The sequence below is a fragment of the Engraulis encrasicolus genome, chromosome 10 (genome assembly GCF_034702125.1).
Source record: "Engraulis encrasicolus isolate BLACKSEA-1 chromosome 10, IST_EnEncr_1.0, whole genome shotgun sequence".
In the NCBI taxonomy this organism is placed as follows: domain Eukaryota; kingdom Metazoa; phylum Chordata; class Actinopteri; order Clupeiformes; family Engraulidae; genus Engraulis; species Engraulis encrasicolus.
The window spans coordinates 34,135,706-34,158,877 of record NC_085866.1 but is presented as its reverse complement, the minus strand read 5'-3'; the positions used below and the strand labels follow the sequence as shown (position 1 = coordinate 34,158,877).

Genomic DNA, 23,172 nt, shown 5'->3' with positions numbered 1-23,172 from the left:
ACATGACAAGTTGACAGCCATGCAAGAGTAAAGACAGCACTCGTATTTGAAGTCAGTTTATCCCTGGAGACTGAAACTTTTTTGCAACTTTGCATGGCCACTAATAAGATCATTATCTTTTCAAAGCGACATAAAAAGCACACACACACACACATGCGCACGCACGCACATGCGCACGCACGCACGCACGCACGCACACACACACACACACACACACACACACACACACACACACACACACACACACACACACACACACACACACACACACAGAGCACACAAGCGTCCATTCTGACTGGAATTGTGGAGTAAAATACAGTTCAAAATTCTAAATTCAAAGTAATGTTTTGAAATACCCTTACTGACTTGCATTAGTTTGTGGTTCGCCATACATCATGATGATTAATTGATCCATCTTGACTGTCACTCTTGACATTCCCAATAAATGTCAACCATCTTAGTTGCTACGTTCTTTCAAAATGTACGTTTTTAAGCAGATTATAATGCATCTATTCACATTGCATTTTGAGAAATAGCCTGTGTGCTGTCATTCATCTGAATAGGCCCAATCAATGTACCCAATGAAGATAAACATTGTTCATTTACCGCCATCTGGTGGTGAATATCGACATCTGATTTTTTTTTCACCTCCATGGTGACGTATTTTGATTAATTTTGGGTAGGCAACACAGAAAAGACAGGCATGCACGCAGGCAGGCAGGGTAGGCAAGACAGACAGACAGACAGACAGAAAAGGGCTCGGTCGTACTACCCCTTTTTGGCCCTTGCAGTTCACTGCCCTGCCTAACAGATTTTGGCAATCTTTCATTCGCCTACCTGGTGGCGCGTGCAAGTCACCTGGGTTACTGTATGGCAGCTCATACACTTCAGTTTACAGTGGCTTGGTTGTTATAGGCCTACTGGTGCTGCGACGTATGGTATAGGCTTCCCTGCCGCCAAGACACTCATGTCATGTGGTGCGCCATAGTCTTGGTGGTATCACCAGGTGGGCGACAGGTACAAGCACGCAACGGAATGGGGCTACATTCGATGTGAGCATTTCTAAAGCCGTTTGGACGGCAGAATAGAAAGAAATATCTGTGAGTGGGTGTGTGGGTGAATCATCGTTGCCTACGCACCAAAAGGCTGCCCGGGGATGTGGTGCAGCCTACTAAACCAAGATTTGGCGAGTGCATAAAATAACTGCCAGATTTTGTTTAAAGAATGATCTTAAGTGTTCCTGTTGGAGCAACAATAGAAAAATTCAACTAAACGTGTGCGTAATAGCCTTCAAGTGAGACTTCCAGTTGTGACCTTTCGAAGCATCCAAACTGAAACGAACGCGGAGCTGTCGCGTGGGAGGTGTTTTACATGCGTGTCATTCATTTCGAACGATTTCTTCACTTGAACAGTAGGGTTCTCTTTTCCCTAGACGGCTCATATGCCGTCCTTTCCCTCTTTAACTAATGGAGTCCCTATCAAATCACTTCGTCAGTGAAGAAATCAACAGCACGGTATGGGAAGTTCCGAACAAATACAAATCCCTGAAGCAGATCGGAACAGGAGCGTACGGTTCCGTCTGGTGAGTTCACACCTCTCCTCTTGTGAGCTATTGCTGGTTTTCTATTCTGAATCCGTCGTGTTGATCACTGTAACTCTGAGAAGCAACCGTGTTTACTATTGCCAGGAAGCTAATCTTGGCAGACGGTGCGCCCATGGCAGCTGCGCTCCTACATTTCTACTACCTACTTTTAGTAAGCTAATTAACAATGTAACAATTGTTGCATTCTATTCATTCACAACTCAGCTGCAGGCATCGCCAAACCTTCTAAACACGCCTCAGTAATGAACAGCATACTAGGCACGAAAGCAGAAAATTTGTTTGTGTTTGTTCTATTTCATATCCGTCTCGTGTCTTGTTATAATCGAGTTGATCCATTTTTACGCTAGAGTAACCAACATTATTGAGTTGACGTAGCCATTTGGGAGCAGGCCACTTCTCGTGCAGCCTTCACTTGCAAGTCCACGCATGACTGAAGAGTTGTACTAAACTACCTTCATGCTTTGCTTTACGCCAGCTCTGTTTGTAACGAAAAGACCAAAGAGAAGGTGGCCATCAAGAAGCTCCACCGTCCTTTCCAGTCAGAGATATTCGCCAAACGGGCGTACAGGGAACTGAGACTTCTAAAACACATGAAGCATGAGAATGTAAGTACACAGCAGTCCTGTTTCCCTTCTCTCACACACTTGTGATTTGCTGAAGGGGAAATCCCTCCCTTAAGTTATGTATGTCAAGGCCGCATTTGCCTGCAGCCTAAACAATATCAAGTATAACATTTACAGACACCATCTTTACTCAGTGGCCTACCCATGATTAAACATGTCTTGGAAGCTCTGATCTTTTTTCTTTTCCCGTCATGGTGCTGTTCAGACAAGACTGACGTTTGGCACATAGCTGTGCATGAATCATTGGCATGGGAATGGCCACGGATATGCACTATTAACAAATGAGGTCATCAGAGCCCTTCCTGTTAATGAGCCTAATGCTGTGATTTCTCATCTCCCCGGATGCCCAGGTGATAGGACTACTGGATGTGTTCACACCTGCCACCTGTCTGGAGGACTTTCAAGACTTGTAAGTCCCACCCAGTTCTATATTAGCGTCATTCTAGACAGCAGCACATACCTGTTGACCTGAATAGATAGATAACAATCACAGCACAACACCGTCCGTTTTATTATCCTGGTTTAATGAAACACCTTGCTTACACTATGTTGTCAGGGACGGATTATGATTCCATGGCCTCCTGGCCCCGGGCCAGACAACAAGAAAGGCCCCACTCAAAGGGTTCTGCGAGTTAACAAAACGATTCAGGGTTTTAGCCTAGATGTTTTCTTGATGTCTATGTTGTTGGGGGTATGGGGATTGGGAATAATCTTCTGAGAAATATTTTGAAAATATAGTTGTGAAAAGTGTGATTTTTAACGCAATATGGGAATGGAAATATAGAAGCTTGGGCTTCAGGGCCCCCTTGACGCTTGGGCCCCTGGGTCTGGACCTGGTAGGCCCGTACAGCCCCCACAGTAATCTGTGCTTGTATGTTGTCACTTTATAGAAAACCCAGGGTCTAATTTTTTTGCATAAGCACATGCCAGGCTGCCTTATTTTTGTGTCTCGTATTAGTAATATCTGGCTGAATTCTGAATCTTTAATGATGAAACGCAGAAGAAAGATACGCTTTAACATTCTTCAGTAACATCCTTTTGTGAAAGCCACAGTCAAGGCTCTTCTAAGAAGTAAATATTGTTGCACTGGGGAAGTCAACTCTCAAAGACCATGCCACCGTTTTGACGTACGGTTGTTGATGTCTGAGCTCAGTAGTCCTCAAAATTGTTTCTCTTTCCTCCCATTTTTCCTAAGGAACATTTTGATTGGCTCAGTTTGTTTGTATTTCGGCCTAAGCACTTGTGAGTGTGTGTTGTACCATTTACAGCAGCAGCTCTGTATATATAAACATCAGTTTTGTTTTTCTTCAGAGGCACTGAACCAATGCTAGAAGACCATGAGAAGCATTTCAGTGCAGTCGCCAGTGAAATATTTCAGATTAGAAGAACCATATAGGCCTACTGTACTTTACCATCAGTCTGCAACTGTGTGAAAATATAGAAACTGTGTGTTAAAATATAGAATGTGTTAAAAAAGACCTCAAGTCTGACAAATATTTGTTTTGGAATTAAGGGTGCTATCTTTACCGGCATGGTAAGTTGGGCAAACTAAGGCCTTAAGGCCCAGGGGCCAAATGTTGCCCTCTGCTCTGTTTCATGTGGTCTGTCATGAAGTCAACCAAAAGAAAGATGAGTGTGGCCGGTGGAGTGTGGGCTAGCCTTAAAAATGATACCCATTGCACAGTATGGTTGTTTACTAATAACTGTAGGGAGGAATTCATATATAAAACAGTGACTCTTTCACTAGACACCAGTTACAAACAGATGCTCTTCATTTCACATTGGCCCCTTGGAAGCTTGGTTTCTCAGCAGAGGTGTACAAAGTATAAGTAGAAGTGCTCAAACGATTAGTATCAACACAAACAACTGGTAATTACAACACTAGTACATGGTCTTACATAGTTTATACATCAGGTTTTGTGCTGTACCTGAAGTAAAAACACTGTAGAAGTGCTTGTTCTTCAGTATGTGCCTGCCAAAAGGTTTGCCCATCCCTGACCTAGCTCAGTGCAGAGACTATCCAGATAGAATAGAATTTAATTGAATTTAATCGAATTGATTAGAAAGAATATAGAAACGTTTATAGTCATTATACAAGCACAAATAGATTTAAAGAGCCCCCATGAAGTGCACACTTTCATAAAAATAGAAGCATATGTTTAATAAAAACGAATATAAAACTACTGACGACTATACATAAACTACTGTGTATTGGCCAAAAAACTTGTGCAAATCCCTGGAGGTACACAGGCATACCGTTACAATGCTGTTACAATTCTGTCTAACCACATGCTTCCTGTTATATGCTGTTAGAATCCCACACCTTCTGAGTGATAGTGACTGACCCTTGACATGTGTTTTCCCAGCTATCTGGTGATGCCGTACATGTTTACAGACCTGTCTAAAGTGCGGGGACTTCTGTCAGAGGACCGAATCCAGTTCCTGGTGTATCAGATGCTCTGTGGACTTAAGGTTGGGCCTTGGTGTTGAGTCTTTGGTTGTTGTGTTTGTGAGAATGACGAAAGGACTAAATGGCTATCAGACCTTTCAGCTTTGAGCTGTTTGTATGTGAGGAGCTCAGCTTTAAGTGTAGTTCACATAGGAGTTTTAGTTAACGGTCTTGGATTGTACTCAGTGGTGCTTGTTCATATTTGAGGTCCAGAGCATCTCATTTAAAGCAACTCAGTTCAGTAATAATGCAATAAAGTGTGATGCAATTCTAATAAATCAGAGGCAGACTGAAGATAACATTTAGTCATTCATGCCGTTCAGAATCAATTCTAAAGCTTTTTAAGGGTTACAATCCACACTCCTTGGTCTGATCGGCCTATTACAGACGGTCATCTGCCAGGGCTTAGATTTGTGTAAAATTGGGGAAAAAAAGTGTTTTGTGCACAGTGTCTTGCATAATTTCCTCTCTGTCTGTCTTGTCTCCCACACAGTACATTCACAGCGCAGGCATCATTCATAGGGTAAGTGAGACCGACACCTCATTTCGATGCAGCTGTCTGCAAGAGATGCTCATTTGTCTGTTTTATATCAGCTTTAGGGAGCGACCAATGTGTTCTCTTGAGCGACAGCGATGGGGAAGTATAAAATGCCAATGCAGAATGTCTTTCGGAATGTCATCATGCTGTGTTTCCACCTCTTCCTTAACAGTTCTCAGCTGGTGACATTGCCATAAACGTAATGAAAACCCTTTTCTTTTTTTTGTGTGTCTCAAACTGGCACACAGCCAGTATCTGGCAGGCTAAGATAGGCGCGTCTCGTAACGAAACTGTTTTCTGGATGGCACCCATAACTGTAGAATAAAACTTTAATCCTGTTACACAAACTTAAACAGACAGGGACGTGTAAAAAGGCGAGGCAGTTTTAAACCCAAAGCCACCTTTATGTGTTAGTATATCATTTGTATTTTTTATTAGTGCGTTTCTTACTGGCATTAGCGTGCTCATTAGCAAACAGGGTAGTGTCTGTACAAGTTTGGAGTTGCGTAAGCCGCTGTGCTTTGTCAGTGGGTTCATCACAGCCCCACGTGCCTGAAGTCTTCAGGCAGCAGTCTTCAGGACCATGTAAGGGATCTCGATTGTTAAAGAGAGAGCGCTGTTGTTAACATGGAGTATACAACAGATGTGAGTACACCTCTGTGCAATATCATTTGAATGTTGAATATAAACATTAAAATTATTTAAAAACCTGAAGCTATTTCAACCCTTGGCAGCCATTGGCACATCTATTAGAAATATTTGTCATTCATCTAAGAAACGGATTTAATTTGGCATTTTGCATGAACAATTCAACAAAATGCCTTCCAAACACTTTCAATTTTGGATCTGTGAACTAGGTCAGCTTGCTTGTGTACTGTTGCACTTCAGAGGAATTTGAAGAAAAAAACATTGAGAGCAAAGATAGGAGGACATAACATCAGCTGACCTCAAGAGAACCTCAGTGCCATCACAGTTTTTCACACATTTATCAGGATGAATGTATAGTTTTGTTGTATTTGTTCTCTTCTAACCATACTCACTAAGACTGCAGTGGTTGACCTCCTACAATGCCAATGCCACAATCACACTTTTGTCACACCAGTCTCTGTGAAGACTAGCAGCTTAGATAGTGTGAAAGACGATTCAAAGCAGGAAAGGCCCTGTGAGGAATCCAACTTGCTCTTCTGTACATACAAAACTGGCAGATTAAGCCCTGCTAAGCCTCATGTATACTGGCATCGTTTTCCCTGGTTAGATTAAACCAAGACAAATTAGGTTGGCTTAGAGGGAGACTGGCAGGTTTGGTATGAGAGTGCCCACAGCCAATGAATGTCATTGACAGCGACACATAGCCTAGTGGACAGACAGAGTGTGTAATATGATATGATAAGTGGTACAGTATATGTACAGCAGTGTAGGCCAGGTGACAGTTATGTGATGGGCCTATACATTTCTTGTGGATGCACTAAAACACTGACAACTCGCCAGTCTCCAGATGACTGAGATGTAAACTCATGTGTATATGGTGGGGTGTTTCAGCCTGTCAACACTTGACACCTTCATCAAAGGTGACCAAGCCTGAGCTTATGCCCATGCCAAATTTCAAGTAAGAGCTAACTTGTAGAAGGGTATGTGGGGGAGGTAGGGAGAATTAGTGAGTGGGTGCTGATATTCTTGGAGCCCAGTAAGGATGTTTCCACTTAACCCATAGCCACTTGTCACTGGATGTTTATTTCGACTGCGTCAGAGATGGATTGAATTGTCTGTCACAGAGCCATACTGTAGAAGCCGATTAAGATTATAAGAGTACAAATGAGCGATTCTGTGGAACAAACCATACAAATATCTGTGGGATGTTCTAAAGAGAAAGGTAGAGGTAAACCATGCCCTCCAGCAACGAGCAACAAGATGCCAAAGAAGATTTAGTCTGTCATGAAACATTAAGGGAGACTTGCAAAGTATCAGAAAAATGAAATGCTTAAATCCGCAGTAATGAACGGTCCTGAACTGACCTTTTCTACAGCGAGGTCCTCCCAAAGGGGCGCAGTCATTTTAATATTTAATGAGTTTTTCAGGTTTTGAATTTAATTTTACATGAGAGCAAGCAACCCTGTTCAGTTTTGGAGTCGATGTCGTTGCGGTAAGGTCATGTAGTTTTTGGATTATTTAGGTGCAGCTGTTCAGTAGAGTACTCACATTTATTGTGGATCACACAGCGGCATGACATGTACAGAGTAGCCATTCATCATCATTACCGCGGTATACAGGGTTAGGCCAGACACATACAGTACCTAGCTTTTACTCTCTCAACTAACAAGGCCCAGCATTTTAACAGTCTCATGGCATGGTTGAATTGTGACTAATGACAACACCTGAAATGTGTCACACCTTCTGCTTCGGGCTGTTTTTAAATAAACATTAAGAAACTGCAGCTTGCAGTTTGGACTTGCAAGAGGCATTTCCCAGGAACTATAAACTAGAGGATGACATTTTTCAGGAATTCCTGTGGGTCCCGCAGAAGTCCCGTGGGATGGGAGTCAAAATTTTAAAGATGAACGGGAGCGGGCAGGAGCGGGAATAAAGATGAATGGGAGCGGGCAGGAGCAGGAATAAAAATGAACGGGAGCGGGAATGCCGCTAATTTTTTCTTTAAAAAAGAAACAAAAAAGCCTCGTTTTTTTGACGAAACGGGAGTGGGGTTGATTTTGAGTTGGAGTGGGCAGGATTGGGATTCTTTTCAGGAGTGGATGTGATGGGATTTGTTTATTTTACTCCAGTCCGGGATGGGACGGTATGGGATTTTTTTTCTGGGACCGGGATGGGACGGGAGTGAAAATCCACTCCTGTGTCATGCTCTACTATGGACTTATCATCAGGGGTGCATTTCTCGAAAGCGTAGTTGTTAGCCGTTAGCAACTTAGTAGTTGCCAATGACGAATTGCATTGTAACCAACAAAGTAGCTAACGTAGTTAGCAACTACACTTTCGAGAAATGCACCCCAGATGTGTAAGCCTCACTTTACCTAACTTCTACTCTTTATACCCTTTCCTAGGATCTTAAGCCAGGCAATTTGGCTGTGAATCAAGACTGTGAACTCAAGGTATGCAGTTTGTCCTTGGTACCTTTTTGTAGCTTTTTTTCGGTTGTCGGAAATATTTGTAAATAGTTTTAGAATCACTTTTAATGGTGTGCGTGTATTGGTGGATTCATGTCAACGCAGATACTGGATTTCGGCTTGGCTCGCCATGCAGAGCCGGAAATGACGGGCTATGTTGTGACACGCTGGTACCGCGCCCCTGAGGTCATACTAAACTGGATGCACTACACCCAGACAGGCAAGGCAACTTCTATTGCTATTTTCCCTTTGTTGTCTCTTAGCAGTAGGACCAACCAGCTGCTACAGGAGTAGGGTCAACCCCCTCGACCTTTACCAGTGCTTCCCTTCCTAACAACACTAACCTCCTGTCACCAGCACCAACACAACTATATCCTGAACACTGGCTGCACTAAATTTTCTTCTGCCTTGGTTGACTTTTGTTTACTGATTTCCTCTACATAACTGTAGCTTATTTATGTCTTCTTTAGTAGGATGCCTTGGATAAAGTAGTGCCTGCTGAGTGATACTTAGAAGTACATTGTTTTGTTTGGTATTGCTTGCGTTGTTGTCATTGAAATGCTTTGCAGTACACTTTACAGTGCATGCAATTGCTTAATCTTGGCCACTGGTTGCACTAGAGCTCTCCAATTCACAGAAAACAAAATAGGCAATTACCAGTAGATTTCTTATAAAGTATCATCAGTCTGTCCAACAAAGGTTCAACAAATACAGCCATCTTTTACGTAGGTTTGTTTTCTCCCGTCTCAATAGCTGCATTTCCATTGCACATTTAGGAAATATCTGGAATAACGAAGATAATTACAATGACTTATCTGTGTCCGATTGCTTGTTTTGCTCTGTAATGGTGTATTGAACCTGAATGTTGTTGTGCATCTCTCTCCTCCACCATGGCAGTGGATATCTGGTCTGTCGGTTGCATAATGGGAGAGATGATCAACGGGAAGACGCTCTTCAAAGGAAAAGACTGTATCCTCTCACGGCCCTTATCGGTCTCCTGAGGCCTTATTATGAGTGCTAGCTAGCGTACCGTGAATTACGCACCGCCGATGCGGAGCAACAGCTCTCGCAAGCATCCTCCTCATTATCCCTGTGTATATGTGTCATTTTCACATTTACATAGTTGGAAATGATTGCCTATGAATCACCGCATGTCAAAAAAGATGCCATGGTTTATGGTTATTGATGGAATACAAACAAACTTTAGCACTATGGATATAACTTGCAATACTATATGAATGTAAATATGAAATATGAATGTAAATATGTGTGTTTTTTATATAAACAAGCCTCCCCACTGGCAGTTATCTTAATTTAAATTGTCTTATTCTGAGACACACTCATAGTGACATTTGAGTGTGAATGCAACATTCATTTTCATCAGATATGCTATTGAAACTAGTAGGTTTCCCATTTCATGAGTGTGTCCCAAAAGTATTGTCTCTAACCAACACATTTCTACCAGGCCTTTTCAAATTTCCCTTTACAACCTTGTTCCTATAGGCAACCAAGTATTTAAGAAAAGAATTACATGCAATCAACACCATATTTCATCAGAGAAATGTTCATCCAACCGTTATCAACATATGCTTTTCTAAAGAGATGACATTGAATATGTCAATGCCAGATACTATTTTTAACAGCAGATCAAAAACTGCCAGAATGGATTTAGGAGTTTTGTTGTTTGCTGTGTGGCCTAGATTTCAACGTAATCCTTAACAGCAGTTGCTCAGACATGGATCAGTTGACCCAGATTATGAAAGTGACGGGAGTACCTGGACCAGATTTCATTCATAAACTGGACAGCCAGGAGGTACAGTCCCGTCATGCTTTCTGAACACTTATCTCTCTTCCGTATTTAAATGGCTTACCTGTATGTGTGTTAAATGTTTCTTTCTGCAGGCAAAAACATACGTGGCATCTCTTCCCCATTTCCCTCGGAAAGACTTCTCTGCATTATTTCCAAGGGCCAGTTCAAATGGTGAGTGGATATTACAGATTTGCCAGTATTTATTCCAGATCAAAATACCAATTAGGAGACAAAATAAATCCAAATAAATTCCATCTGAATTTGTAAATGTGCGCACCACCCCTAAATGCACCCTGACCAAAAAGTGTATATGTACAGCTTTGATAGCCTGGCTGTTTCATCAAGATCATAGACTTAACTCAAGCTGGTGGAGATTCCATAGACAAGATGTTCTCACAAGTGGGATCAACAGGTGCATATGCCAAGGCTCTTTGTGATGGAGTGACCATCACTAGGGCTGTGGATGTGCTCTGACTGTCATGGCAACAAGCCTGGCCCTTTGGTTTTGCTGCCAGCATCCCAGTTGGTACTCTAGAAGGCCTGCGTTCAAGTCCCCTTCACTACACTCTGTACAGAGCTAAAACCAGTCAAACCACTGATTCTAATTATAGTGCTATGCTTATTGTTTGTTTATCATTGATGCTTGATTTCTGGGGCAAAGGACTGTCCAAGAAGAAACAACTTGATCAGACTGATTTTAATGCAAAACTCAACATCACAAACAGGGCACACATTGACACAAAATTTAGCTTGAATTCACCTTACTTGAGCGAATTGAGACGTGGGGTCCTGTAGCTTATTGCTTTGGATTTATAAGTATACTGTCCCTGAACTGGGGTCCTGAAACACAACATGGTCTCCCATAATGACATGCCACCAAATTGAAGCAGCTCATTTGTTTCCAGATACAGTATGATGGGGTCTATGATTTGCAATGTACTGTGTATATTGCCAATGGGTTAGCAAAGTGTCTGCCCTGCAGTCAGAGTTGGCTTTGTGTTTAAACTGTAAAACCTTGACCTCTTGCTTTAAACAATTCTATGCAATAATTCTTATATGAGAATCCCCTCAACGGTTTTCTCAGCCCACGAGTACTGACCTAGCACAGACCTGATTTTCTACAGATTTACTGGGGCTGGACAGAGAAGGTTCATTTGCCTTGTGTAATGGAGCAGAGAGTGGCGTGGAACACCTCACTTACACTGGTGCAGTGACCCGGGTGGGAGTGAGGTTTAGGGGACTGAGTGTAACGGAGGCCAACTAGCACAGTGTGGCGTGGAACGTTAGTAAACCTCCCTCCCGAATACTCATACAGCATCTGTAGCACGGAGCTATCGGACTGGTCCATTACATCAGCGGTATCGTGCTGTGCCTCCCCTTCCCGAACTGGAGTGTTGACTAGGAGGTGGCTGGTTTCAGCCCTGAGTGGCGGACTGCGCAGGAACACCTCAGTTACACTTGTAATAAGTCCAGTCATTAAAGGACCAGTTCATTCAATTTCAATATGCAGTTGTAATGCTCACACTGCCCTGGACCTGTCAGTACCTGAGGTTTTTTTTTCTTTTCCAAGATCCTGGTCATTGTAATGGGGCCAGCACTTTGTTTACATTTCAAAAAACATTTTTATTTATTCCCAAAAACATCCAAAAGGTTATACAACATCAGCAGACAACTAGCAAACAGCGGTACCTTTTGGGAAAATATTTTGAGTAGGCCTATGTTAATTTTTAAAAAATGTAAACAAACGCTGCCCCCATTAGAATAGCTCATATTTCGAAAAGGGCTTAGCCGCAAAATGTGGCATCACAGGGTACTAACAAGTCAAGGGTAGCGTGAGCAATACAACAGCATATTGAAATTGACTGAACTGGTCCTTTAAGAAGAACTAATAACAATGTTATTGACTGACTTAAATGTTTCATGGTGCTCCTTTAATGAGATGTATGTGTTTTCCTTAACGTCATGAATCTATCAGCTGTTGATCTGCTGGAAAAGATGCTTGTGCTGGATGCGGACGCCCGTGTCAGTGCCGATGAGGCCCTAAAGCACCCGTATTTCGATGGACTGCGGGATCCAGAGGACTGCCCTGAACCGCTGCCATATGATGATAGCCATGACAATGCAACACTGCCCCTAGAGGAGTGGCGACGTAAGTATATACTTCTTTACTTCAACGTGAATATGCAGTGTGTATATATTATTGTAGGCCTATTTTTAACAGGCTGTTCCTTTAATGATGACTGCCCATATATAGTGCCTACATTTTGTCGTAGTATCTACTAATTTGTTGGTAGGCCTATTGTTAATTGTAAATGTATGTCTGGTGTTATTTCCAGGTTTGTCTTTCAAGGAAGTGAAGAGCTTTGTGCCTTTCCCAAGAAGGGACTCCAAGAGGCGGAATACACTGACCATGTCATAATGAATTGAGACACATGTACACTACATGGTAATCTGTACAAATGCTGTGCTTAAATGTTTGACAGGGAGATAATGGGCCCAATGACATTCTGAGATACAGGGTCGTCTGAGATAGAATATATCACATGTTTTTGTTTTTATGTCGGGAAGCAGGTTGTTTTTTGTAATAAACATAGTAAATGTATTGTATGTCACTCTCATGTATGTTTTTTTTTCACAACTTAATATAAGATCTTTATTTTCAAGGAGAGCACACACAGCCTCAGGTGATATGAACTGTAAAATACAGTAGAATAGACTATCAGTTTATTATCTAGGCGGTGATAACATTTCATTTGCAAATTTGAGGGCAACGTGAGAGGTGTGCATACTAAGGGACTTCTCATTGCTCAGACAGCATGTTGTAGAATAGAGAGTAGAGTAGCGTAGGCTACCACTTATAACAGGTGATCCTGAGGGAAATGAAGGTGTCCAGTAGCACAGTAGTTCCCAACCTATGGGTCGGGACCGACCTATGGGTCGCCAAAGATCCACAGGTGGTCGCGAAGCCTTCTTGATTGTTAGGGGCTTAACTTTAATACCATATACAGCCCATGTTGAATAAATGATAAAGCATTTAAACTAATATGCATAGAAGCAACTAAATGTAAGTGATATATAATGAGTTTTCACAGGAAACAGAGTATCATGTGACTCCCTCTTGTGCGGGCGCTTGTGTGATTGGGTCACCAAAGCTTACAACGGTAAAAATATGGGTCCATGCAGAAAAAGGTTGGGAACCACTGAAGTAGCATACATACATAAATACAGAAGAGGACACAAAGTCATTACACACAACATTGCATATTGCAATGTTGGACATGGCAACATATGGATACATGTTGCGCTACCTGCTAGAAATAGTGTTTTTAACATGAGTTTGAAATCATTGCATATACAAGCAATCTCAACTATCAGTGTCACTAGAAATTACCCTATGCAAACTGATTTGAATATAGTTTGTTTACAACCAAAATATGTATGCAGTCTATTAATAGATTTAGTCACTACATCCAGCATATGTGACAAATAAATGACCTTTCATGCTTGTAGGCTGAAAACTATAGGGCAACATGCAATGCCAGGTTATCTGTGTCTGTATGGGCCTATGGGCCGGGGTCACTTTTGGTCCCTGCTTGTAACTTTGGGGTCAATAGTTCAGTCTGTGTGGCACGCTAGTGCGAACGCTAAAAATGTATCGAACCAAATTTGTGTTCACATTGTCACTGAAGAAACGGCAGCCTTTGCCATTGATATGAGATATACTGCAATCCGTAAGTAACTCAGACAATATCCTGGGGTATTTTGGGTTATTTAATTTCAGAGATATCACTTCGCATACACAGCTGTTCAACTAAAGGTTGCATTTCGATTACTAAGGGGCGTGTTCTTGCTATCTTGACTGAAAGCTTCACTAGTATCCGTAGCCATAGAGCTAGCTTGCTAAAGTAGTAAATGTAACATTACATTGTAGTTAGCTGGTACCGTTAGCACCAGTTTTATCCTCAGTGTTCACGGCTGTTACACAGTTTAACAGCTGCTTAAGTGAACACACCGAAATTGATGTTTGCACTGAAAACATTTATTCGAATCCATAATGGAGGACTGAGGTGCAGAGGACGTTTAATTACCAAATATAGCCGGCTTTACGGACCGGGGGCAAAGATATTGCTAACTTGAAGCTTGCTTTAGCTAGTTAGCTTACTGTCTTTGCTAGGAGTTTACGCCCGGTAGCAGAGCTTTGGTTGACATACAAGGTAAGGTGGATTTAAAGTTGTAGCAACTACTAGATTGGTGCGTTGGGAATATTCTGGACCCGATGTCAAGGCAAAACACTTAGCCAATATTAGTTTGTCAATGTCAAGGTCTTTTGTGTAGAAAATATACAAGAGCAAACTTTCGTGAGGCTAAATAACAGTTTATACACTGGTGTGCTAGCTGTCTAACGAAAACTCGTGATGGCTTGCAGTTGCACATTAGCATTTGTCAGGCGCAACTTTGCTGGACTAGTTAGCCCCTGAGTTAACAGGCTGCACCACTAAAGTACATCGTTGATGGTGCCGCTTGCTTGGGACTCGTTCTCCATCAATGTTGGATTTGCAACGTTTTCAGTTGGAAATAAGGTTGGCAATATCATTAAGGTTTGGTGAAGAGGAACTCGTGGATGTTATGGAAATTTGTTAAGTACATGTAAACGATAAAAAATGGCTGACACTTCGTTCTAGATTTGAGGGCGCGCAACCTAAGCTGTTCCATCGACAACACTTCTCTTCACTGCGATTGGTCAAAGTCTAACCCCATGCATGTGTGCAGAGCTTTGATTGGTTGTCGACAGTGTTAGGCGAGCAAAGTTCTGAAGAAATTTAGATACCCAGTTCGAGAGAGAAATGCGAACAGTTATCTAGTTGGGCATGCATTCATGGCCTCTGTTCAATAGTTTGTGGGGTGATCTCATGCGTTGAGGTCGTATTCGTGAAGAAATAATGTCGAATTCTAGATTGCTTCAGGTCTAACATTCCTACTGATCTTGCTAGCAGGCTAACGTTAGTCCCGCCTCCAAGAATAGCAAAAATAAAAACACATTTTGAGTTTGGCCTAGATCCGAGAAGTGAACTTCAGATCGTGAAGCCATCAAAGTGGCAACACTGTGGATTTAATATTAGACCGCATGTGACAGTGCCAGTTGTGTTGCTTCTTGCTTTAAAGTTTTGCTGTGCAGAAAAATAGGCGCTCAAAGGCTGGTTTCATGCAGATGCGTTGCCATTAGCTAAACGTCAAAGCTAACCATCGATGGGAGTATAACTAGATCAAAACCAAAGTTCCCTTGCTACGATTGGGAATGACTTGTGTGAGTATTTTACAGGACTATGTCCCTCCTTAAATGTACATCAGACTGTTTGACATGTTGTTTACATGGGCATAAACTGCTTGGGTAAAGTGAAGGCTGGCTATGCTATTTGGCTAGCGTCACTTTCCAGCACATTAATCACGTTCAGAGGCTATGCATTCCAGCTAAGTTTACGATGTTATGTTGCTCGTTGCTTGTCGTATTCATTAACATCAGGCTGCATTTCGATAAACGGTTTTGCCGACCACCGGTTCACTTGAGTTGAACTTATAATGGCAGTCAACAAAGTTGGCATGGAATACTTGCCAACGTATCAATCATACGTGCTAGCGATCTTGCTAGCTAATTTAACCACTTATTTTAGCATTTGTGGCTTGGTATTGTTGTTGACATGGTACTGTTGGTGATGTGATTGTTGAAATGTCACAACTAGAAGCCGGGGTGTACGAGTGGACATTTTAAAGCAAAAAGGCGATAAGAGGGGGGAGCGCCTTTTCGTAGACATCCCCGAAAAAGTGAAATATTTGCGGACACCCGGCTGATCCGTGACCGCTTCCGGCCCTTCCATAGAGCGCGCCATAAATTTAAAGGAGCAGACCTTGTAATTTCCTTGGATTCATGCATTTAACACTGTATGTTGTATTGACCAGTCAAATGCCAGTTTAGATGACCTTCAATGGTGTGGCTTAAATGGGAAAATAACTTAGAAAGATGTTAATGTGTCTGTAATAAATGCATACAAGATATATTCAGTTTGGTTGTAGTATACTGTAGCTACCGACCTGATATCAATCTGTTATAATCTAAACGTGAGAACATCCACTATAATTGAAAATTTGTAGCAAATATTGAATGCGCTGTGTCAAGATTTATGCGCCCATTACATGAACAGTGGACACGTATGACATTTAACACCCCTCTTTCTGCAGCTGTAGGTCCAGGCACAGACGGGTGTGTGGTCAGGGGCCCATGAGAAAGCCACGCAGGAGGGGAAACCCAGCCGGGGGATTTGGGGGCAGGCAGGGCAGGGGAGATGGCACAAGAGCAGCAGCAGCAGCAACAACAGCAGGCCGGGGCAGAGGAGGAGGTGGCGGACGGGGCAGGGGTCGGAGCGGCCACCACACCCGGCGGCCTGCATCCCCACCACCTCCCCCCTCAGCGCCAGCCGCGCACAGCAGCGCCAGCGGCCTCAAGGTGTCCCCGGCGCGGGACACGCTGAGCTACGCCCAGGCCCAGAAGATTGTGGAGGTGGACCTGGACGGCCGGCTACACCGCATCAGCATCTTCGACCCGCTGCCCGTCATCACCGAGGACGAGATGACGGCGCAGGACATTGCAGAGTGCAACAGCAACAAGGAGAACAGCGAGCAGCAGTCGACGGCGGCGCCCACGCTCCCCGTCGTCGCCAGCCCCGGGCGCAAGTCCACGGGGAACCGAGGCCGGCGGAAAGGCGACGGCAACAAGCGCTCGCTATCGGCCGCGTTCTCGAAAAACAGCGGCTCGCACGCGCAGTCGCACGCGGCGCAGAGCCACCACGGACCTCCGAGCGGGCAGCTCCCAGAGCCCACCTTCCGTCTCCTGGAGGGCTTCTCCCCTCGCGAGACCTCCCCTCTCCCCAACGCCTACGTGCGCTACATCGAGCGCTCGGCCGAGGAGCTGGAGGCGGAGTCGGAGTACGACATGGACGAGGAGGACCTGGCCTGGCTGGAGATGGTGAACACGCGGCGCCAATCGGACGGCCAGGGCACCGTGTGTCCAGACACCTTCGAGCTGCTGATGGACCGGCTGGAGAAGGAGTCCTTCCTGGAGGCGCGCAGCCAGGCGCAGCTGCACCAGCAGCAGCAGGGCGGCGGCATCGACGACGACGCCTTCTGCTGCGTCTGCCTGGACGACGAGTGCCTCAACAGCAACGTCATCCTCTTCTGCGACATCTGCAATCTCGCCGTGCACCAGGTGGGGGGTGCTTTTTTAGTTATTTAGTTATGGTGCAGGTATTGGTTACATCATCCTCTTCTATGACATCTTTATTTATTATTATTGTTATTATTATTATTAGTAGACGTAGTAGATTATGCTCAGCGGACACTTAAATCCAAAGCATCTTAGTTATTTAGGTACAGGGTATTGGTTACGTCATCTTCTGTGACATCTGCAAACTTGCCATGCACCAGGTGCTTGGATTTAGATTTTATTGTTATTACTCTGAGTACATCCTTTTATCCCTTGCACCATGTTGATCTTTGTTTTTGTTTTTAGTTGAGTTTGAGGTTTTTTTTAATGTTGCCCTTTTGATGGCTATGGGGTCTTCAGTGATGCGACTCACTGTTTACTCAACAAAAAAAACCTTTGCCTACATTATAACATTGTTATGACTTGTGTAACAGGAAGACTCGAGTCATTACCATTTCCCAAACAAAAAGCAATAGAGGCTAGAAAGAAAGCGAGAAATGATTAATGACTTATTCTGTACTATTATTCTTTTATCTTTACCCTTTTTCATTTTCATTATTTATTCATTTCATCTCCTCTGCTTTGGCATGTTTTTGTGAAGCTCATTGAGCTGCCTCTGTGTATGAAATACATTAGTCTTTATTGTCCTCACCTCTTTCAGCAGGTGATTTTTTTACTACCATGGAAAGCCGTATCAGATGTTAATGGCTCCTGTCTCTAAATTGTGGCATGCTATTAAACTGTCCTTGTGTTGGCAGGAGTGCTACGGCGTCCCCTACATCCCCGAGGGTCAGTGGCTGTGCCGCTGCTGCCTGCAGTCGCCCTCGCGCCCCATCGACTGTGTCCTCTGCCCAAACCGCGGCGGCGCCTTCAAGCAGACCAGCGACGGGCGCTGGGCGCATGTGGTCTGCGCCATCTGGATCCCGGAGGTCTGCTTCGCCAACACCGTCTTCCTGGAGCCCGTGGAGGGCGTGGCAAACATCCCGCCGGCCCGCTGGAAGCTCACCTGTTACCTGTGTAAGCAGAAGGGGAGGGGGGCGTCCATCCAGTGCCACAAGGCGAACTGCTACACCGCCTTCCACGTCACCTGTGCCCAGCGTGCGGGGCTCTTCATGAAGATCGACCCCGTCAGAGAGACCACGGTCAATGGCACCACGTTCACGGTCAAGAAGACGGCGTTCTGCGAGGCGCACTCGCCGCCCGCGCCCGAGGGACAGACGTCGGACGACGAGGAGTCGGGGAGGGTGCTGGGTAACCGGGCGAAGCGAGGGTGCAGCGCCTACACACAGTCGCCACACCTGAAGCAGAAGAAAGGGGGGAGGAAGGGGAGAAGGCAGGAGGAAGAGGAGGAGGAGAAGAACAATAAGAAGAAGAAAGGGAAAAAGAATCAGGAGGTGGCATCGAAGAAGGTGGCTACTCCGCTAGTCACTGTGCCACAAATACCCATCCAAAGGTGGGTGTTACAAATTGTATATGTAATCAGTTCCGTGTAGGCAATATTACGGTTTTAAACGGGAATATCGGCGGTATTCAGTTTGCACACAAGTCATAAAGTCTTAATTGATTCCGAATGTGGCCGTATGCCGTGAATACTCCTCTAACGCAACGCTCCTCCACACATGTTAATGGAATATTTAGTATCTTGTTTCAACTAAATACTGACAATATTCAGCTTGAAACCAATGTTATGGCCCTTTGGGCGTGTAGAAGAATGTAACGCTGCAGCTTTGCAGAGCCTAACCCTTAATCGCTATAAAACTTTTAAACAAATGCACCTGCTAAAAAAAGCTTTTCAAGGTATGAGGGCCCTCGCTAAGCTTTATTGCTTTACCCTTGTCATCAGATGATTATTTTGCAGTTGCAGATTTGAGGGTAGCTGACATCTTATCCAGGATGTGCATTGAACGATAATTTAATAAATGTACTTCGATTTCCTTTCTGGATAAATGAGCCCTTCTCGACTCCACTCTACTGTAGAAATGCTCATTGCTCTCAAGCATCTCGTTTTTGCCTCACAGGCATGAATTAGCTTTTGATGTTTCTGAATTTGTTCCCCCATCTTGTTACCAAAGGACATCATAATAAGAGAGGAGTGTTTTGACGTGTTATGAATGAAGAACTTGAACTGGTGTAAATAGTTCCTGGAAAATAAGACTATTTATTAGTCTAAATGGGGAAGTATTGTTATTATGGAGATATTGGTCAATATATGCTGAATTTTGACTTGTTTTCCTTATGTTCATTTTGAAACAGACAATTCACATGAGCTTAATTTAAGAGCTTATTTCTATCTGCAAGTCTAGCGATATCTTTCATCTTTGAGGCGGCATTAGATGAAAACTGCTCTTAAAAGCTTTGTGTTCCCTCTGAACGGAGGCACAAGAGACCTCTATTTTAAGAAGCCAGTAGCTGTCTCTCCGTGCAGGCAGCCATTATAGGCAAGTAAGAAATATGAAGCGCCACTTCTTAATTAAAAAGAACGCAGCACTCCCGCGCTGTGTGTATGACTGCTCAAGGGTGCGGTACCTTTGAAGCACAGATTTGAGGCTGTGTGTTTCACAGTCTTAAAAGGATATTAGTAGCCACAGAGGGTTGTATTATGTTTTGACTGTAACTGCCTATGACTATGCATGACCTCATGCTGTGTTCAATTTTTATTTATCATTACCATGGCATTTAAAATGTGTTGCAGGTTGAACAAAGTATGCAAAGGAATCATCATTCAGAGGAAGAACCAGTTCCTGCAGAGGCTCCACAACTATTGGTTACTGAAGCGCCAGGCACGCAACGGGGTGCCTCTGATTCGTCGACTGCACTCCAACCTGCAGGCCCAGAGGAATTCAGAATTGGTGAGTGGAGACACACACACACACACCAGTGTATATTTGCATGCGTATGGGCATATTATTGTTATTATTATTTGTAATGTGTGTGTGGGGAGACGCATGTGTAGGTTTTGAATAAATATTTTTGCGTGCATATGCATTTGTTGTGAATGAAAGGCTGTGTAAGTGTAGTTTGTATTCAAGGGTTTTTTTTAATAAATATGTGTGTGTGTATGGGTACTGCAGAAGGAGCCAGATGAGAAGGTGAGCGCTGTGCGGGAGGAGAGGATGTTCTGGCAGAAGCTCCGTCACGACCTGGAGAGGGCCAGGCTTCTGGTGGAACTCATACGCAAGAGGGAGAAGCTAAAGAGGGAACAGGTAACACACACACACACACACACACACACACACACACACACACACACACACACACACACACCTCGTTCTCCAACATTTATACACCCAAAAGGTGTTCACTCAAACACTTGCAAGTAGTGTTTGAGTAGCAAAATAACACCTCTCATCAGAAGATGCATTGGTTTATTATTATTAACATTATTATTATTATTATTATTATTATTATTACATTACACTTAGCTGGTGCTTTTATCCAAAGAGACCTAAAATTATTTACAGGGTATTGATTACAGTCCCGGTAGCAATGTGGGGCTAGGTGCCTTGCTCAAGGTCGAGCTAAGGGTGGGATTTGAACCTGCAACCCTGTGATGTTAAGACCACCTTGCTAACCATTAGGGCACTACTGCCACAACAGCTGCTGTTTAGTTGCATGCTAGTGACATAGTGAGCTATTGTATGAGTGTCAACATTTTGGACTATTTTGCCGTTTGTTTGGTGTTGCTGTCCTCTTGACCTGATAAGCTCTCTCCCTCCTCCCTACTCCCTCCTCCCCCAGCTGAAGGCCCAGCAGGCAGCTATGGAGATGCAGCTGACCCCCTCCCTCATGCTGCTGCGCTCTACTCTGGACCAGCTGCAGAAGAAGGACACCGCCGGCATCTTCACAGAGCCCGTCAACCTCAAGGAGGTCAGATATTACAGTCTGTTGTAGAATATAGATCAGTGGTTCTCAACCTTTTTTGAACAAATGCCCCCTTCAGGGTTCTAGCTAGGATGAAAGTGTAGCGTAGTGGTACAGGTGAAGGAGCGGAGCGACCATGTTGTTATCACATGGATACACGAAAAGAATGGGCTTGATGTATCTTATTCTAATAGACAATTCTTCACTCCGGCACTGGGGGTGCTGTGGATGGATAGATGTGGGTCAGCCTGAGGCAATCACAGTGTTTGCAAATAATTTAAAATTAGAAATAAAGCTGTCGTCCGATGAGTGGTTGTCAGCCAGTCAAAAAGGACAATGAAATGAGGTCAGTGAGAGGAGGTACTCGCCTTTGTTGGATTGTTGTCTTCCATGCTGTTCAATGGTCTTCAGAGTGGTAGCCACTTGTTGCAATTCAGGGCTGTTTACACTACAAGATGATTCTTTCAGATTGACTGCTGCTTTCTTACCATGTTGCTGTTGTAGTCCTTATCATCGATTATTTAGTGTTTGTACTGTATTATTTCAAGACTGACATGAGGTTTTAAGTTGACTTTGTCTGGACCTCCTTTGACTGGTTAGAGGTTGTTTTTTTTTGTCTTGTGTAATTTCTTGTTTGGTGATTTCATATATGTGAAGCATAGTGTTGGTTATAAGTCTGTTACACCTGTAATTGTTCCTTAACTTCTGAACGTCTTGCTTGGTGTTTTGTCCTGTGTAGGTGCCAGACTACCTGGAGTTCATCAGCACGCCCATGGACTTCTCCACCATGGAGACCAAGCTGGAGGCCCACCGCTACCACACCATCCCCGACCTGGAGGCCGACTTCAACCTCATGATCTCCAACTGCCTGACCTACAACGCCAAGGACACCGTCTTCCACCGGGCCGCAGTACGCCTCCGGGACCTGGGGGGCGCCATACTGAGGCAGGCGCAGAGGCAGGCCCAGAACGCCGGCCTGGACCCCGACACAGGCATGCACCTGCTGGAGTCGCCCCAGAAGACAGACTTCTACCGCTGCACCTACGAGGACGGTGAGTTTGGGCGTGGTGTATCAGTAGGAGAGGCTTTGGCTGAGATATGATGCTTTAGTTGAGGATTTTTGGGGGGGCATACGGCATTGATGGGAGTGTATCGTATTGTTGGGAGTGGCTTTGACAGACTACCATTGCATCTATGAGGACCGTGAGTGGAGTTGTGGTGTATTTGTAGAAAAGGGTTTTGCCTGCGACCAGATGCTTTATTAGGGGATGTTGTGGGGGCGTACTACCATTTCATCTGAGAGGGCAGTGAGTGGAGGCGTGATGTAGTTGGCCAGAGAGCGAGCGTTTGGTAGTAGTATTTGTGGAAGGGAGTTTGGCTGTCTCAGAGGGTAGATGCTTAAGCAGGAGCACCATATTTCGTCACCCGTAAAAAAAAAAAATAGTTACATGCAGGCTACAATTTTAAATTCTCTGTTAATAGGAAATGGGAAGGTCCTTATTTATTTATCTGAACATGTTTTAGACCTGGGGAATAGGCCTAAAAGAAGTAGCCCACTGTTAGGGGTTATAAACTATGAAAATGCTGTATAACAGAATCAGCCTGACTGTCATCGCTGCCAATCCCAGGGTTGCCGCTTCATTAAGCTATCTGATCTACCTGTCTGTCTTGAGTAATCATTATGGAACTGGGAGACTAGGTTTAAGTTACCAAGCTAGTGTTATGAAGTGAGTGGAGTGTTATGGAGTGAGTGGAGTGTTATGGAGTGACTTGTGAAGTGTGTCAGGGAAAGGGTTCACATTTTTTGTTCAATTCATTTCAAACCCATTGTGTGCAGTATCCTAGTGACTTTTCACATGTGTTTTGTATTTCTGTTGTGTTTGACTTAGTGTTGGCCTTGTGTACTGTACCCTACAG

General features: G+C 43.9%; 2 protein-coding genes across 4 annotated transcripts in view; both read left to right on the top strand.

The window, feature by feature from the left end:
• The first annotated feature begins 968 nt into the window (after window positions 1–968).
• mapk13 (mitogen-activated protein kinase 13) lies at window positions 969–12,751 on the top strand. The gene is made up of 12 exons (XM_063208704.1): window positions 969–1,582; window positions 2,079–2,208; window positions 2,577–2,635; window positions 4,593–4,698; window positions 5,169–5,198; window positions 8,267–8,314; window positions 8,435–8,549; window positions 9,227–9,298; window positions 10,063–10,142; window positions 10,232–10,310; window positions 12,115–12,288; window positions 12,476–12,751. Exons 1-12 carry the CDS (start codon window positions 1,467–1,469, stop codon window positions 12,556–12,558), a joined length of 1,092 nt encoding a protein of 363 aa, XP_063064774.1. The 5' UTR covers window positions 969–1,466; the 3' UTR covers window positions 12,559–12,751.
• Window positions 12,752–13,649: 898 nt separating this feature from the next.
• Window positions 13,650–23,172, top strand: part of brpf3b (bromodomain and PHD finger containing, 3b) — a 28,741-nt gene continuing 19,218 nt past the window's right edge. Inside the window, exons 1-7 of one of the 3 annotated variants that reach the window (XM_063208702.1) lie at window positions 13,650–13,870; window positions 16,374–17,397; window positions 18,153–18,847; window positions 20,087–20,243; window positions 20,466–20,597; window positions 21,133–21,261; window positions 21,995–22,307. In XM_063208702.1, the coding sequence (XP_063064772.1) occupies window positions 16,414–17,397; window positions 18,153–18,847; window positions 20,087–20,243; window positions 20,466–20,597; window positions 21,133–21,261; window positions 21,995–22,307 (2,410 nt within the window). In that variant the 5' untranslated portion in view covers window positions 13,650–13,870; window positions 16,374–16,413. The other 2 variants (XM_063208701.1, XM_063208703.1) reach the window with 2 other exon arrangements.